At 40.8% G+C, this 16,652-nt stretch overlaps 1 protein-coding gene across 2 annotated transcripts; it reads left to right on the top strand.

The window, feature by feature from the left end:
* The first annotated feature begins 14 nt into the window (after nucleotides 1-14).
* LSM1 (LSM1 homolog, mRNA degradation associated) lies at nucleotides 15-15,809 on the top strand. Of its 2 annotated transcripts, XM_020985261.2 has the most exons (4): nucleotides 17-482; nucleotides 6,828-6,896; nucleotides 12,008-12,123; nucleotides 15,349-15,809. In XM_020985261.2, the coding sequence occupies exons 1-4, from the start codon at nucleotides 437-439 to the stop codon at nucleotides 15,517-15,519; spliced, it is 402 nt and encodes a 133-aa protein (XP_020840920.1). In that variant the 5' UTR covers nucleotides 17-436; the 3' UTR covers nucleotides 15,520-15,809. The 2 variants fall into 2 exon arrangements, with proteins under 2 accessions (XP_020840921.1, XP_020840920.1); XM_020985262.2 differs by lacking the exon at nucleotides 6,828-6,896 and having other exon boundaries at nucleotides 15-482.
* Nucleotides 15,810-16,652: the final 843 nt, after the last annotated feature.

Raw genomic sequence — 16,652 nt, 5'->3', positions numbered from 1 at the left:
CCGCGGGAGTAGAGCTCGTGGTCTACACGCGGACCAATAAGACGGAAGAGAGGGATCGTGGGTCTATGCTAGTTTGGGCCAACCTTCGTGAATTGAGATGCGGTAACAAAGAAGGGCAATGCGCACTTTCTTCCTCAACCTAAAGAGAAAAAAGGCGCGTTCCCCACTATCTAGTGAGGTCTAGGTTATATCTCTTCCCCTTCTTTTTCGGGGGCCTGCGCCGTACAACGCGTCCCGAGAATGGGAGCCACGTGATTCCGGAAGTGGGCGGGGTAAAGAGGAACTTCCGCTAGTCGCTCCGCTCCTAGTAGCGGCTGTGGACCTGAGGGTACCGGCGCCGCCGAGGAGGGTGCAGCGGCGGGAGAAGCAGGACGCGGCAGGTCCGCCCCTCCCCTCCCCACCGCTCCCTAGCCCAGCCTCCCCTTCCCGGTTCAAGATGAACTATATGCCGGGTACCGCCAGCCTCATCGAGGACATTGACAGTGAGTGGCCGCCGATCCAGTCTCCCTTCCCTCATCGGTCTGCTTACTCCCTCGGGCTCGGTTAGGGCATGGGCGGAGGCCGGGACGCGACTCTAGGCAGTAGCCCCGGCCCTTGGGATGTGGCCCAGGAGCGGCAGAGGCATCCCTCTGACCACAGGCAGCCTGGGGGTTTAGGCATTCCGGAGTCTTACAGGGTCTCTTTTCTGCCCTTTTATCTGAAGGCGGCACTGGAAGTCACTCAGAGGCTCCGAGACCGCCTTTCGACCTTTGAGTACTTTCCACATAGGTGATTTCCACCGAACTTAACAAATTCATTCAGTGCCTACCGTTTGCAAGGCTTTGTCACTAGAAGCTTGGCCCAGGTGGTGAATCATTTAGGCCCTAGCAACTCTGGAAGACCCTTTACTAAACTACAGGAAGATGGGATTATGATCTGCCCAGGTGGAAAGATTGGCCTCACTGATAAAAACAAGAAACTGGAGAAATAGCGAGGTGTGTGCTAAGGCACTGGGGGTATGAGTAGTCCCTAAGCTCAAGAAATTTGGTCCAGTAGTGAGGAGACACAAGTAAATGACTGAAACAAGGCTTGCAATAATAGTTTTCTTTTTCTTTTTTTTTTTTGGTGGGGACAGTTTTTTTAAAAAAAATTTATTAGTTTATTTTGAGTTGTCAACAATCACTTCCATATGCTTTTGAGTTTTAAATTTTTCTCCTTCCCCAAGATGGCACGCAGTCTGATATAGGCTATACATATGCATTCCTGTTAAACATATTTTCACATTAGTCATGTTGTAAGGAAGAATTAGAACCAATAGGAGGAACCACCAGAAAGAGGAAACAAAACAGAAGAAAAAAGTAGCAAATAGTATGCTTCAATCTGCATTCAAACTCCATAGTTCTTTCTTTCCATGTGGATAGCATTGTCCATCATGAGACTTTTGGAGATGCCTTAGATCCTTGCATTGCTAAGAAGGGTTAAGTATCAGTATTAGTTATTGAACAACGTGGCTGTTGCTGTGTGCAACATTCTCCTGGTTCTGCTCTCTTCACTCAGCATCAGTCCATACAAGTCTTTCCAGGTTTTTCAGAAGTCAGCCTGCTCATCATTTCTTGTGGCATAATAATATTCCATTACATTCATAAACCACGACTTGTTTAGCCATTCCCCAATTGATGGGCGTCCCTTCAATTTGCATTTCTTTGCCACCACAAAAAGAGCTGCTATTGGAAGCAGTTTCAGAAGCCAAGACCTTCACTCCTTACCCCAAAAGAATTTGGGTCCCATTTGTTTGAGGGGGGAATGATGAGGATGGGATCTGCACCCCAAAAAGGAAAAACTCTGGACTTGTCCACAAGGCCAAATCTCTGGCTTTAGCCTGAGCCTATAATCCCAATCAACTGGCCTTTCCTTGTGGCTACTCCCAATCTTCCAGTTCTCTGTTACCCTTAACCTAGTCTAGTCCTCCATTGTTTTCCTCCTTACTCCCTGGGGCCGCTTCCCACCCTTAATCCCAGCTAGGCTCTATTCTCCAGGTCCCTGGAATTCTATTACTTTACAATCTCATCCCTTCCTCCCCTCCCTACTTGGCCACTCCAGAATTTCTCACACAGTCTTTCTGTATATAAAGTCCATCTCGTCTCTATTAAGGTGCTCAGATTCTTAAAATCTAGCCAATAGCTCACTAATGTTCAGACTCCTTAAGAGTCTGCCGAGTATGACAGATGTTCTAATAAATCTTGTCTTTGGCTGGGGGGAAAAAAAGCTGCTATTGCAATATAGTTTTCAAGAAAAATGAGGCCGACTGTTCTTCAAGTTGTTGCAAAGATTTATCTTCTTGTACTGATCTTCCCCCCTCACCCCCCATTCCAGTTCACCAAGTGCCACTGTACAATAGTCCAAGGACACAAAGACACCCCCCCCAAAAAAAAAGCCACCCTTGGAGTTTACGTTCTACTAAGGAGAAACACGAACACAGTTAAGTACAAAGTACATATACTTAATTTTATCTTAGCCCAAATAGGCCTAAAAGGTGATTAGCAAAGTAATTTCAAGAAGGAAAAGGAATCAGGGAGAGGAGAGATCAGTAAAGGTCTGGAATAGGAGGTAGTACCTGAACTTTGTGATGTCTAAGTGGTAGGAGGGGGCATGCTGTGTAAGAGAAATAGCTTTAGGACCAGTTTAAATGGAAAAGAGAATCCATGAAGAAAAATAATGTGACTGGAAATATCTTAAACCAGATCGTAGGGATCCTTAAATGTCAAGTTGAGGATTCTATATTTTATGTTAAAGGTCATTAGGGAGCCATTCAAATGTTTTATTGGGGAGTGGGGTGTAACATGTTCAGAACTGTGCTTCTGGCATATCAATTTGGCAACTGTTGGAAGATAAACTGGACCAGTTATGCTCTTCAAGTAGTCTAGTTCTATACTAAGTAGTGGTTATGTTAAATAAGAGAAATAGAGGTAGGAGCCCTTCACGATATCATTTTATATGTACATATTCTCTTCCACAGCCAAATTCCTGGAAAAAACTACTCATTACCTTTTTTTTCTCTCACTTTTTAACCACTTTGCAGTTTAGCTCCCTACCTCATTACTCAATTGATTCTGTCCTCTACGAAGTTACCAGTGATCCCTTAATTGCCAAATCTAGTGGCCTTTTCTCAGTCCTCATCCTTTTTGACAGACCACCCTCTCCTCTGGGTTTATATGACAGCGCTCTCTATTTGGTCTCTTGACTATCTGTCAGCTTCATCTGTTTTGCTGTATCATCATCCATATCCTACCCTCTAACACAATGTATCTTGAACCCTCTAGATATACTCTTAGTATTCTCATCAACTTTTTAGTGTATTCAGTTATCTCTGTGCAACTGTCTCACAGATCTATATATACATCCCTAGTTTTTCTGCTGAGCTCCGATCCCGCATCACCAGCTGTCTCTTAGACATTTCCAACTGGATATCCCTTAGGCATCTTAAATTCAACTGAACTCATTATTTTGCCTTCCAGTTTCTATCAAGGATACCACTATCCTTCCCATCACCTAAATTTTGGACCACTGAGTCATTCTTAACTCCTAACTTTCCCTCATTTTCAAGTCTTAGCAATTCTACTTCTATAACATCCCCCACACCTACCACCCTAATTTCAGGCCCATGTCACCTTTCATCTAGACTGCAGCTATCTAATTAGTCTTTTTTTTTTTAAAGGCAATTGGAGTTAAGTGACTTGCCCAGGGTCACACAGTTAGTGTCAAGTTTTTGGTCTGAGGCTGGATTTGAACTCAGGTCCTCCAGACTTCAGGGCCAGTGTTCTATCCACTGAGCCACCTAGCTGCCCCTAAATAGTTTTTTATCTCTGATCTCTCCATCTGCCACATAGCTGCCAAATTGATATTTTCAAAATACAGATCTTACTCTAGTTAGTCCTGTGCTCAAGAGGTTTCAGTGGCTCCATATTGCTTCTGACTGCCATTTAAAGTCCTTCACAATCTGGCTCCATCTTTTCTTTGGAGACTATAATGTTATCTCCGTCCTGTGTGCTGTGTTCTAGCCAAACTGGTGTACTTGCCTTTTCTTATATGCTGCAGTCCATTTACTGCCTCTGTGCCTTTGCTTAGGCTGTTCCATATGCCTAGAATATATATATATATACATTTTGTGTGTACATCATTCTATTTTGGACATGTTTGCTTTGAGATAGAAAGAACATGGCCAAAGGCAGAGCTCTAAAGGATGCCCACATTTAGTTGACAAAAGGGAAGCCACAGGGCAGTTAGGTGTTGCAGTGGATAGAGCTCCGGCTTTGGAGTCAGGAGGACCTGAGTTCAAATCCAGCCTCAGACACATAACACTTACTTGCTGTGTGACTCTGGGCAAGTCACTTAACCCTATTGCCTAGCCAAAAAAAAAAGTGGGGGGGGAGCCAGCAAAGAAGAGCAAGAGCAGAGAGACCAGAAGAGAACTAGTAGAGGAGAGAGTGTCCAGGAGGACTTTGTGGCCCACAGTGATAGAGGTCAAGTAGTAAACCTGAGGAAAAGCCATTGAATTTAGCAAATAGGCACTTAGATCATAAGCTCCCCCAACTGGAGTTAGTACACTAGGCACAGACAAGGCAAGAGAAGAGAGCCAGATGAAATTAGCATTGATAATAGGAGGGAAATTTGAAAATTGCATTAAAAACACACAGCATAGTTAGTATAGGAATAAGGAAGCCATTGCATTTGAGACTGATAGTTTGAAAAAATGCTGGTAGGGGTTAATAATAGCTAATCTTAAATGATTTTTCAAAAGAGGTACTGGGGTCAGCTAGGTGAAGTGGATAGAGCACTGGCCCTGGACTAAGGAGGTCCTGAGTTCAAATTTGGCCTCAGACAATTAGCTGTGTGACTCTGGGCAAGTCACTCAACCCCAATTGCCTCACAAAAAAAAAAAGGCTGCTATAGAAAGAAGTGCAGGAAACCTTTAAAAAATCTTTCAAGTCAGATTGGTATGCTTAAAAAGGCCCTGGATTTGGAAGCAGTTTGGAAGCCTGGTTTCCAATTCCAGGTCAGTCATTTAACTGGTTATGTTATCTCAGTCAAATCACCTGAAAGAACTGAAAATCAACTCCCTTATCTATCAAATGGGGTTAATAAAGCTCGAGCTCATTTGACTGATCAATCTTAGTATAAGATCTGATGAGATCATGTATATAATTCATTTGTAACAGTAAAGTGTTAAATAAATGTCATCATTTTCTGAAACTGTTAAATGGTTTCCAGTACAATGGAAAGTGGTTTCGACATGCCTACATTGTTGCTTTTTAAAGATTTTAGACTCTGAAATGCCTGCTTCATCATTAAGCCATCTTTTTCTGTTGTTTTAAAATGGTTTCATCCTTAGCTATTAAGTTCTCTTTTTCTTCCTTGTTTTTGCTTAATTCAGTGTTTCTCTAAGTCTGGCTAATTATGGTTCTGTTAGATAGTCCTCTCCAAAGCATATGGGTGCTCATTTCTCCACATGCTTTACTTTCACTTTCACTTTTTAATCATAGCGTTCATCTCATCACCTGTCTGTAATTAGACTTAATTCTAAACAGGTGTAGCCAGTGTCAGAGTTTATATAATTCAGAGGGTGTCTCATTAACCAACCTTAAGGTTCACTGTTTTATGTTGCCCAAGGGCCATTTTTTTAAATAACTTTTTTTTTTTAGTAAGGCAATTGGGGTTAAGTGACTTGCCCAGAGCCACACAGCTAGGAAGTGTTATTTGTCTGAATTCACATTTGAACTCAGGTCCTCCTGACTCAAGGGCTGGTGCTCTATCCACTGCGCTGCCCCACCAAGGGCCATTTAAAAAAAAAAAACCTATTTTGGAATGATAGTGTGAATGTGCAGAAAGCACCCTTAGAAATCATGTAGTGAAACCACCACATTTCACAGATGTAGAAACTGAAGCCCCTATCACTGTGAAACTCAAGTCTAGCCTTGATTTTTAAGATACCAGTTTCATCCTTTTTTGTTTTTGTTCAGTCATATCCAAATCTTGATGACCCCATGGACAAATCATAGAATTCCAGTACTGTCCGTGGGGTTTTCTTGGCAGAGATACTGGAGTGGTTTGCCATTTCCTTCTCCAGTGTTTTAAGGCAAACAGAGGTTAAGTGACTCACCCAGGGTCACACAGCTGGTAAGTGTCAGAAGAGGGATTTGAACTCAGTTCTTCCTGACTCCAGACCAAGTGCTCTATCCACTGAGCCGACAGCCTAACTCTTTCATCCTTTTACTGTCACATATTTACAAAGACCAGAGATATATAGTGAGAAATGAAGGCAATGTTAAAAAAAATTCATTAAGAAAAATTTTAATGATCATTGATTAGCTGAAATGTTTTCCTCTCCTCATAGCTCTTGAAGGACATCTTTTTGATAGAAGGAGGTTCTGAATTGTTGCAAAAGCATTTTGAGAGAATCTTTTTCAACTGGAATAGAATAGCATTTTAGAACTGAAAGGACCTTTGAGATACTTAGTCTAGCACCCTTCTTTTACACACAGGAAAAGTTGAGGCAGAGAGAAGCTAAGTGATTGTCATAAGGGCAGAGCCAAAGCTAGATCTCAAATCCCCTGGCTGCCAGTACAGTGCTTTTCCTACTAAACTATGTTGCTTTGATACTATTGATAGTTTATAATACCTACATCCTGACTAGATTTCTCAATTGAATTTAGCCTTGAAAAATTGAGGAAATAGCCCGTTTTAGAGCTTTCTTAGGGCATCTAAAGAATTTTCCCCAACTTATGTGCTGTTGTACCACTGCAAGGTTCTATGGAACTATTGGTCATCATTTTAAAAATCCTCTTTTTCAGAGAAACACTTGGTGCTCCTTCGAGATGGTAGGACCCTTATAGGCTATTTGCGAAGCATTGATCAATTTGGTATGTATTAGTTAGGACCCTGAACTTAAATTCACTATAGCTTTTCTTATTGATTGTGTTTTTCAACCCTTTGTACTGTTTCCTTTTTATGAGTAACTTTTTGTGGTATAAATGTCTTCTGTCCCCTCGTTCCCAATTGAAACATGGTTTTAAGTTAGCAGTTTGTGCATTTTTCTTTAAATGTGACTAGGTTTAAAAAAAAACAACTATATGTGTGTATCTATCTGTATACATGGAGACACACAAGCTTGATTATCAAAATTCATTTTCACCGAGTTCTGGGTTGTTTTTCTTTCCCCATTAGGTGGAGCTAAGTGTCAGTCTAAGTCCCTTCACCAAAGTTCAGGCTGTTCATTACCATGTAGATATTGCTGTAATAACTACCCGAGCAGTACCTGAACTGAAAGAAGTCACTCACTGATGTAGGTCTTTGTTTTACAACAGAAAAGGGTTGGGGCTATTTCTAAAGCTTTTTATTCAGGGACCCCACATTTATACTTAGAATACTGCATATGTGTGTGCATCACTTACTAAATTTCTACCATAAAATTGTAACAATAGGTACTTAATAGAGTTCATAGAGCTTGGTGACTGAAATGTTGCTACAGAAATATTCTGATTAGGAACATTTTTTTTTCAGACGATAAGCTTTTTTGGAGTTGTGTGTAGATTATCATGCTTGTGCTAGGAAGGTAAAATTTACATAAGTTCCTGGCTTCATGGAGTTCACAACTAGAAAGAGGATAAGATGCACAGATAGCTATAAGACACCATCACATAAGTGCATCAGAAAGTTAAAAAAACAAACTGCTGGACAAGACCTGAAGAGGAAGATTATTATCTACCAGGGGAATTAAAAAAGGCATTTTGAAGGAGGTGGCCGTTGAGTGGGACTACCAAAGGTTAGGTTAGGAATTTAGGAGGTGAAGGGAGAAATGGAACAAGAGGGAAAAGAGATGCATGGAAAGACTGCCAAATTTGAAGTCAGAATACTTGACCTCAAACATTGGCCCTGCCACCTGTGTGACAGACCATAAGCAAATTCCGTCACCTCTAGTCCAAAGTTTCCTTATGTGAGGTGAAGGGGCTGCGCTAGCTGATGCCTAGATTCCCTCTAGATGACATTGCTTGTCTCCACAGGCTATGCATTCTCTCCTATTTTTGCCCACTCACTGTTTCTGCTGAGGGAGTCACAATTCTCCTATTTCACCAGTACCACTTCCAGGCTTTCCCTCTACCACCTTCACTAACCTGCTTCTCTGAGGTTCACACTGTCTAGATTTTTATCATCCAAAAGATGGCTTTTGATATCCAAGACATTCTCCTTCCGTCTTCAATAAGTTCAGTGCCTGACTTGAGGTCCTTCTTTCCTTCTCTCATACTCGGGAACTTTAAACATACCTGTTGATGTTTTCTAAAGTAATTCATAAAGTGAGTGTTCTGAGGCCAACCACAAGTTTTTTATCTGATTTCCCCCAGGCCCTCACTGCAGCCATACAAATGTTCCATTCTTCCTTAATTCACTGTCCCACTCTTCACAAGTGCTGTTCTAAGCCTCTTCTCCTCAAGATTTTCCCTCCCTTCATCCTCTCAGCTGAGAGCATTGCCTCATACTTCACTGGAATAGTTGAGGCATTGGTTAAAAAGCTCTCATTTTCCCCTTCCTTCTCATCTAACTTTATTCAGACTTCCCTCACTGTGTCCTCCCTCACCACCAGAAAGAAGTGATCCTTCTTATTAAAATTAATCTCTCCAGTATCAGGCTTAATCCCATCTCTTCCCATCTTCTCCAACAAATTACCTCCACTATCATCCTCATTCTCTCTTAATCTCTCCACATCTATTGTCTGCTTTCCTCCTGCCTTTGAAATGCCCATGTCTCCTCTCTCCTTAAAAAGTCATCACTCGACCTAAGTTCAAATCTGGTCTCAGGCCAGACATTTGACGCTAGCTGTGTGACCCTGGACAAGTCACTTAACCCCAATTGCCTTGCAAAAAAAAAAAGTCTCACTCTATCCTGCCATCCCCACTGGTACTCGTCCTATTATATTTCCTTTTCTTAGTGGCTAATATCCTTTTGAAAGCTGTCTGCTGTGAGTGCCTCCAGTTCTCTTTTCTAACTCTCCTAACCCCTTTGCAGTCTGGTTTCTGACCTCATCATTCAACTGAAATTGCTTTCCTCAGAGTTGCCAGTTGCCAAATCTAATGGCCTTTTCTCAGTGCTCATCCTTCTTAGCATATTTGACTATACACTATTGATTACTTCTTCCTTGATACTGTCTTCTCTCTAGGTTTTCTTTACTGGTTCACCTATGAGACAATCACTGACACTGAGTGTCCCTCAGGCCTCTGCTGTGGGCCCTTTTCTTCCTGAAACTGTCTCACTTGGTGATCTCATCAATTCCCAAGAGTTCTGTTACCATCTCCATGCAGATGTACATAGCCAGGCCTAGTCTCTCTCCTGACTTACAGTCTTCTACTATGACCTGCCCTTCAGACTTCTCAAACTCAACGTATCCAAAATAGAATTCATTCTCTTTCCCCCCAACTTTCCTCTCATCCAGATTTCCTAATTATTGTCAGACCCCCTCCCAATCACACCCTACAACCTTAGTGTCATGTTCAGCTGCTCACTGTTGCTTACCCCACATGTCCGATCTGTCCATTGTCAAATCTTATTATTTCTTCCTTCACAGCATCTCTCATGTAAGTCCCCATCTCTGCTCACACAACCATAAACCTAACTCAGGCTCTTATTGCCTTTTGCCCAGACTATTGTTATAGCCATCTTACTGGTCTCCCTGCCTCAGTTTTCTCCCCTATCCAGTCCATTTTCTGCTCACTTTCCAAGGTAATTCTTCTAAATCACAGGTCTAACCATATTACCTCCATCCTCATTAAGCTTTATTGGTTCTCTGTTACCTCCAGGATCAAATATTAACTCCTCTGCTTGCCATTTAAAGCTCTTCTCCTGTCTCCTTCCTGCTTTTCTGGTCATCTTGTATTTGACTGTCTTCCACACATTCTGTGATCCATCTGTACTGGGCCACCTGCAATTCTTCATCCCCTGCCCTTTGACACTATCTGTCCCCTATACCTGGAATGCTTTGCCGCTGTGCCCCCCCCCCCAACTTAGCTTGCTTTACTTCCTTTAAGACTGAGCTCAGATCCCACCTTCAGGAGGGAAGGGAAGGGAATAAGCTTTTATGTAATACCTACTGTGGTCTAGGCATTGTGCTAAGTGCTTTACAGATATTCTCATTTGATCTTTACATTGGACCTGGGTGCTGTTATTATCCCAATTTTGAGGAAACTGAGGCAATTGAAAAGAAAGAGTTTAAGTGATTTGAGCAGGGTCACACAGCCAGCTAAGTGCCTAAGGCCACATTTGAATTTGGGTTTTCCTGACTCCAGGCGCAGTGCTCTGTCTACTGTGCCATCAGCTAGCTCAGGAAGCCTTTCACAGTCTCCGTAGCTACTAGTGCCTTCTTCTTAGACTCAGATTATCTTCTGTCTGTTCTAGATATATCTTGTATGGACCTGTTGTCTTCCCATTAGGATGTAAGCTCTTGGAGAGTAGAAACTATTTTTGCCTTTCCTGTGTTTCCAGAGTTTAACCAAGTACCTGGTGCATAGTAGTGCTTATTGACTGACTGACTCAAATATCCTTTCCAACCCCAAATCTTTGATTCTGTGGCAGTTCAGGCACAGAGAGCAGCAGGATCAAAGGTACACTGGTGCATGAGAACTCAGTTTGGGTGTGGTGAAGAGTTTTCCAACATGGAGCATAGGGTACATGGACAAAAGTAACATGAGATCAGGCATATTTATTTGTATCTCAAAGTCTTCTGATGTCAAAGACCTAGTATTCTTTCTGAGTTTTTCAACAAACTTTACTCCTGTGATTTAAAAGTTATGAAATGAAATAAGCTGGCTGGCACCTAATTGACAATGAAAGAAGGGTAAATTTCTTGGTTGGTAAGCTGTGTGGCAGGCAGTAGTTTGATGCAGTGAAGAATCAAAGGTTAGGCACAGATCCTGTGATCCTACTTGGAGACAGCATGGTCGTTTGCCTTGTCAGAATTATAAGTTATGGGATAAAGTTGAGCACAAAAATAAACTGAACAGGAAACTACCTCAAAAAAAACCTCATTAATAGGTAAAAAAAAGTAAGCACCCGCTATGTGCCAGCACTGTGCTAAGTGCTGGGGATACAAATATGAAAAGAAAGACAGTCCCTACCCTCAAGGAGCTTACCATCTAATGAAGGAAGACCTACAAAAGAAGAAGGGAGTAGAAAAGCTGGGGAGGAATGTTAGAGGAGTCAACATCCCCAAAATGAGTGCAGCCGGGTAGAAAAGAAGACTTCTGTATTGTGCCCCCTTCTTAAATGGAGGTTGAGGAATTTACGCTCATCATTCCTGTCAGTACCAAGCATAGTGAGGAAGTATGAATATTAAGGCTGATTCAGCCCTGCAGGATGATGAAACATCATAGCCATGACATTCCTGGGGGCGTGGTGAAAATCAAAGTCCAAAACTTCTGGATGGGAAATAAGGACCTAATTGTAAGAGCCCACAGTTGTTAATATAAGTTACTAACGTGAGACAATTATTTAAATGCTATAGTTTGATAAATTTCAGTTTGATTAAGTAAACCTTAATTAAATACTTATTATGCTAGGAACTGGAAATACAAAGACGAAAATGAAATAGTCCCCACCCTCAAGAAATTGACATCCCACTGGAGAAGTACATTTATATTTTCCTACAGCCAGTGGTTCTGTCTTTCCAAGAACCAACAGCATGCCCTCTTATGTTGACAGGATGTTCTCTTGATCTAAGCATCATAGGATCTCTTCCCTGAAATTAAGTCTTCTATTCAAGGGAGACTTATTAGACTTTGGAGACCGGGAACTTAATTCTTAATTTTTATAACCCAGCTGAAGCCTTAATACTATGTGCTTTCACAGGGTGCACCTGGAAATATCATCTTTATTTGAATCTCTTCTAATTTAAACAGAGGCTTACCTTGGAATATGTGTAATAAATGGGCTTTGTACTCAGGAACTTAAAACTAAATCTCTCTCTCTCCCCCCGACATGCTTGCAGCTAATTTAGTGTTACACCAGACTGTGGAACGAATTCATGTGGGGAAAAAATATGGCGATATTCCTCGAGGGATTTTTGTTGTCCGAGGAGAAAATGTAGTCCTCCTTGGAGAAATAGTAAGTAAAGAGCTGTGGTTGAGCCAGGTGCTCATGATAGTTGGGTTCCATGTCTTTCCAGTAATGTATAAATATTTTCATCCTCACTTCATTGAGCTACTCACATAGAACCAGGAAACTTTTTGATAGAGACACCCCAGTACAGTGAAAAGAGCACTGGATTGGAGTCAGAGGACCTGTTCAGCTCATGGCTAAGTGTGTGACCTTGGCCAAGACAGTTTCCTCTCTGGGCCTTCATCCAAGGGAAATCTGTAGAATAGAGGCATTGGATTCAGCAACCTACAGTCTCTTCCAGGCTGTTACATTGTGATTCTAAAGTAGTTGTTGATGTTGACAAGATATTTGTATTTAACTTTTGTTTTTAAACCCATTGTTATTGTTCAGTTGTGTCCCACTTTTCACAACCCCACTTGAAGTTTTCTTGGCAAAGATACTGGAGTGGTTTGCCATTTCTGTCTCCAGCCTTTGTTGCAGATGAGGAAACTAAGACAAACAGGGTTAAGTGACTTGCTGAGAGTTCTGAGGCTGGATTTGAACTTGGGTCTTCCTGACTCCAGGTCTGGTGCTCTATCCACTGCACCACCCAGGTGCTCCTTTTAAACCTAGGCCTTCTTGTTAAACAGCATTGTACCTGACTTATCGTGAACTACTTTCCTACTAGAACAGGCACTGAGAATGCTCTAGGTGTGTGGGGAGATAGAATGAACTAGAACAAAATGTACAAAATGATAATTTCCTCTTTATGAGAGAAATCTCAAGTGCTTGGATTTATTATCTGTGTGCTGCAGAAGGCTTTTAATAATGCTATAACAAGAGAAACAAAGATTAAGAATGATGTCATGTTACTGTGGGATAACTTTTGCTTGAAGACTTTGTGTAATAGTCCCAAAGAGAGTTAAGGACACATGCAGAATCATGAAGATTTTATAAATGATCATGAACTTAAACAATCACTAAATAATTGTTCAAGGGTACTACAGCACTTGGCTTTAAATAATGTGGCATAGCCTTTTGATTGCAAGAAAACAACAGCAACATGAATGTATCAATTAGATAAATATGTTGGACAGGCCACGTATAGAGCAAGGAACATGATTATTTCCATCTAGCTGCTATAGATGGTAACCAAAGGAGAAACTGTGCTGTAGGAAAGAGCTACAGGTCGAATCAACGTTTTCAGCCATATGTGTGTACTGGTATAGCAGAAATATTTTTGGATATGAGTAAGAATAGGGATTTGGTATCTTCTTGCTTTTATCCCTGAGGTGAGATCACTTATAGAATTAGCTTCTATTCTCTTAATATCTTTCCACATTTCGGGTGAGATTCCCACCCTGATACATAATACCACCACCATAAGTACTGTGAAACGCTGGGATTCGTATCTAGTTGTTGTGCTCAACATCCGTAGTAGCTGTGTATGTACCCCTCCCTTTCCGAAATTATATATTTGCAAACAAATGTTTAGTGAGAGGCTAAGCTTACCCCAGAAAGATTCTCGGTCTGGGTGGTCTGTTAAGGGATTATTACCTTGTTGAGTCCCTTCACCAGACTATGAAAAGAATGCATTTTAGAAGTGATTCAGCCAAACTTATTTGCATATGTTGATCTTTGTAAGTGTATTTGCTTTATACCCCCCAAAGCCCCTCAAATTTGGAAGAAAAAAAGATGATGTGCTTTTTGCATACATAAAGCAGTTTTAGTCTTCTGTCTCCATAATAAGTATTTCTTTCATGAGAAAATATACGAAGGCATCTCACATAGAAATGGGCAGAAGAGGAGAAGTATTGTTAATATAATATATATTAACTTAAATTTCCTTAGGAAAATATAATACATAGGTTTGAGAAGGAGTGATTTAGTATCCAGCCTAACCTAATTATACCCCCTGAAAACCTCAAACCATTAAGGGATTTTGGGATATTCAACCATAGACTGGGAATACCTCCAAAACTAAAGCTGTAATCTTCCCAGATGCCCAAAGAAAGGGCAGAATCTCATACTTTTTTTAAAAAAGCCATTAATAATAATTAATGCCCTGTATTAAGATATTTAATATATAAGAAATTTGGCTGAATGGATAAAGTGACTTGAACTGAAAGATTTACTAAAATCTGGTCTTGGTAGCATTTTATTTTTTAAAAATCATGCAAGTCTCCAACAAATGGGACCATACAGAATTTCCTTCAGCAGTTCACAGAGTATTAGTGAACATCAAATGAGGTATTAAGCAGGAAGACAAGTATGTTCACTCAAAGCATTTGGGAGTCAAGGAAGATGTGTAAAGTACAAACCAAAGGGTCTTCCAAGTGATTCTGTCTCAAGGTGATGTTTTACCAGTAGCCCAACAACACTGCTCATCCCTGGCAAAATGAACAGCAGTGGCAGAAAAAGAGATGAGTCTAACCTCCTACACTGAAGAAATCCAAGTCTATATTCCATATGTAATGCCTGGTCATTGAACTAGGGAGGGAAGGGAGGAGGTGGGGCTACATCACATTTGGGTAAGAGTGCTTTTTCTTATCTCAGACTATTCACTGCCACAAAAGCACATGTCTTTTAAAACCAGTCCTCTTCCAATGATGTTTTGTAGCTGCAAAAACTAGTCTCTGAATGATTAAAATTACAAAAGACCTATAATAGGACAGTAGAAAGGTATACATACTTAGGTATAAGTAGGCTTCTGCTTAGAAAGTGTTCTTCTAACCATTATTGAGGGAAAAGATGACCAGAAAAAATGGTTCATGAGCCAAATTGTAAGATAAGATCAGCTCAAATGCTAAAGTGGTACCTTAGAGATAATAAAAGAATAGAAGGAAAGCTCATAGTGCCTTCCATAGATGTTCTATGGAAGGTGTCCTGTGTTTTATGGGAAGGCATGAACACATCACATGATATGAGAAGATAAGGGAAGGGGTTGTCATCTTCACTGTTGAAGAACATGCCCAGATCAATGAAATCCTGTTGTCTGCCCAGGAATGAACATATAGGTAATAGCTAACTATCAGGTGACAGTTTATTTGATGTCTTTGGAATCATATAATATTAGCTCCTTTCTCTTTCTTTAAATAGTTTTAAATAGTACTCTGAAGGTGCAGCTTTGTGTCCCCCACCCCTACTACCCCCTTACACCCATGCTTAGGAGAACACAGCCCGAGTTATTTTTTCAACCTACTGTCCTCATCTTTCTCTTTCAAATTATGTTTAAACACCTTTGTTTTCCAGGACCTGGAGAAGGAAAGTGACACTCCCCTCCAGCAAGTGTCTATTGAGGAAATCCTGGAAGAACAAAGGGTAGAGCAACAGACTAAGCAGGAAGCAGAGAAACTCAAAGTCCAAGCTCTCAAGGAAAGGGGCCTCTCCGTTCCCCGAGTTGATACTCTGGACGAGTATTAGATGGTCTCCTCTGAAGCTTGCTCTCCAAGGAGCAGAATTTGTCACTGGAGTTTGTGACTCAGTGGTTACTCTTTACTAGAGTTTTGGAAAATGGTTTTATTTTGGATTCTCAGTTTCACAATTGTGCCATGAAGAAATCATGTGGCCTTATTTTTTTTCTTAACAGAATCATTGTATGAAGGGGCATGGACTTTTTCACACATGGTTGTGGAGCCAACAGATTACTTCCACTAGGCTTTATAGGGGAACTTATTCACTTGTAAATAAAATATGAATCTCAAAACCATCAACTTATTCCCCACTTTGAAGTCCACTTCTGTGTCCAGGTATTGAATTAAGGAGCAGCCTATCGCGAAAACAATAAGTATTCCTACAAGTTGTGTGTGGCTCACTTAAGACATTTCTAAGCCATAGATATTAAGGGTCCTCCTTCTCATCTTTGTTTTTGCTAAACAGTAAAAACAACTGCCCAGAGCGGCTGTATTTTAATTTGGAGGGGAGAAGCTTGAGTGAGGTTAGTTTTCCCAAAACTTGTCATAATAGACATAGATGTCACACATTTAAGCAGAAACTCCCAGCTGCCAGGGCCTGCTGTTCTATTTCTTGTAATGGTTTCCTTATTCCATTATGAGACAGCAGTAAACTGTCCGTGTACTAGCAGTTTCCCCCTTTTCCTTCTTTTAGGAACAACTAGCTTGCTGTCCTACTTCCACTAGAAGGAGAGACAGCTCTGTAAAGCTAAGCCACATCTCTGCCAAGTCTGACAGTATTTTAATTGTTTCACACCCATAGGGCCCCACCCTTGTGAATAAGAGAGGGAGATGCATTTTCTGATCTCTTCTTAGAATCAAACATCATAATTTTAAATTCATGATATTAGATTTCATGTTTTGGTGCTTTCAATTCACATTGTAGTAATTTGTATATTTTTCTTGGTTCTACTTCATACTGAATCAGTTTATAAAAGTTCTCCCCATGCTTCTCTTAACTCTTCATATTTGTCACTGCTTAGGGCATGGTATTTTGTATGTACCATAATTTGTTTAGCAATTCCCACTTAATGGACATTCACTTTCATTACAATTTATTATTACAAAAAGTGCTGCTATGAATATTTTGAAGAATGTGGGACA

Source organism: Phascolarctos cinereus, unplaced genomic scaffold, assembly GCF_003287225.1.
Source record: "Phascolarctos cinereus isolate Bilbo 61053 unplaced genomic scaffold, phaCin_HiC Scaffold_2;HRSCAF=192, whole genome shotgun sequence".
Classification (NCBI taxonomy): Eukaryota; Metazoa; Chordata; class Mammalia; order Diprotodontia; family Phascolarctidae; genus Phascolarctos; species Phascolarctos cinereus.
The sequence above is the reverse complement of the archived record's forward strand: the minus strand, read 5'-3'. Positions and strand labels throughout refer to the sequence as shown.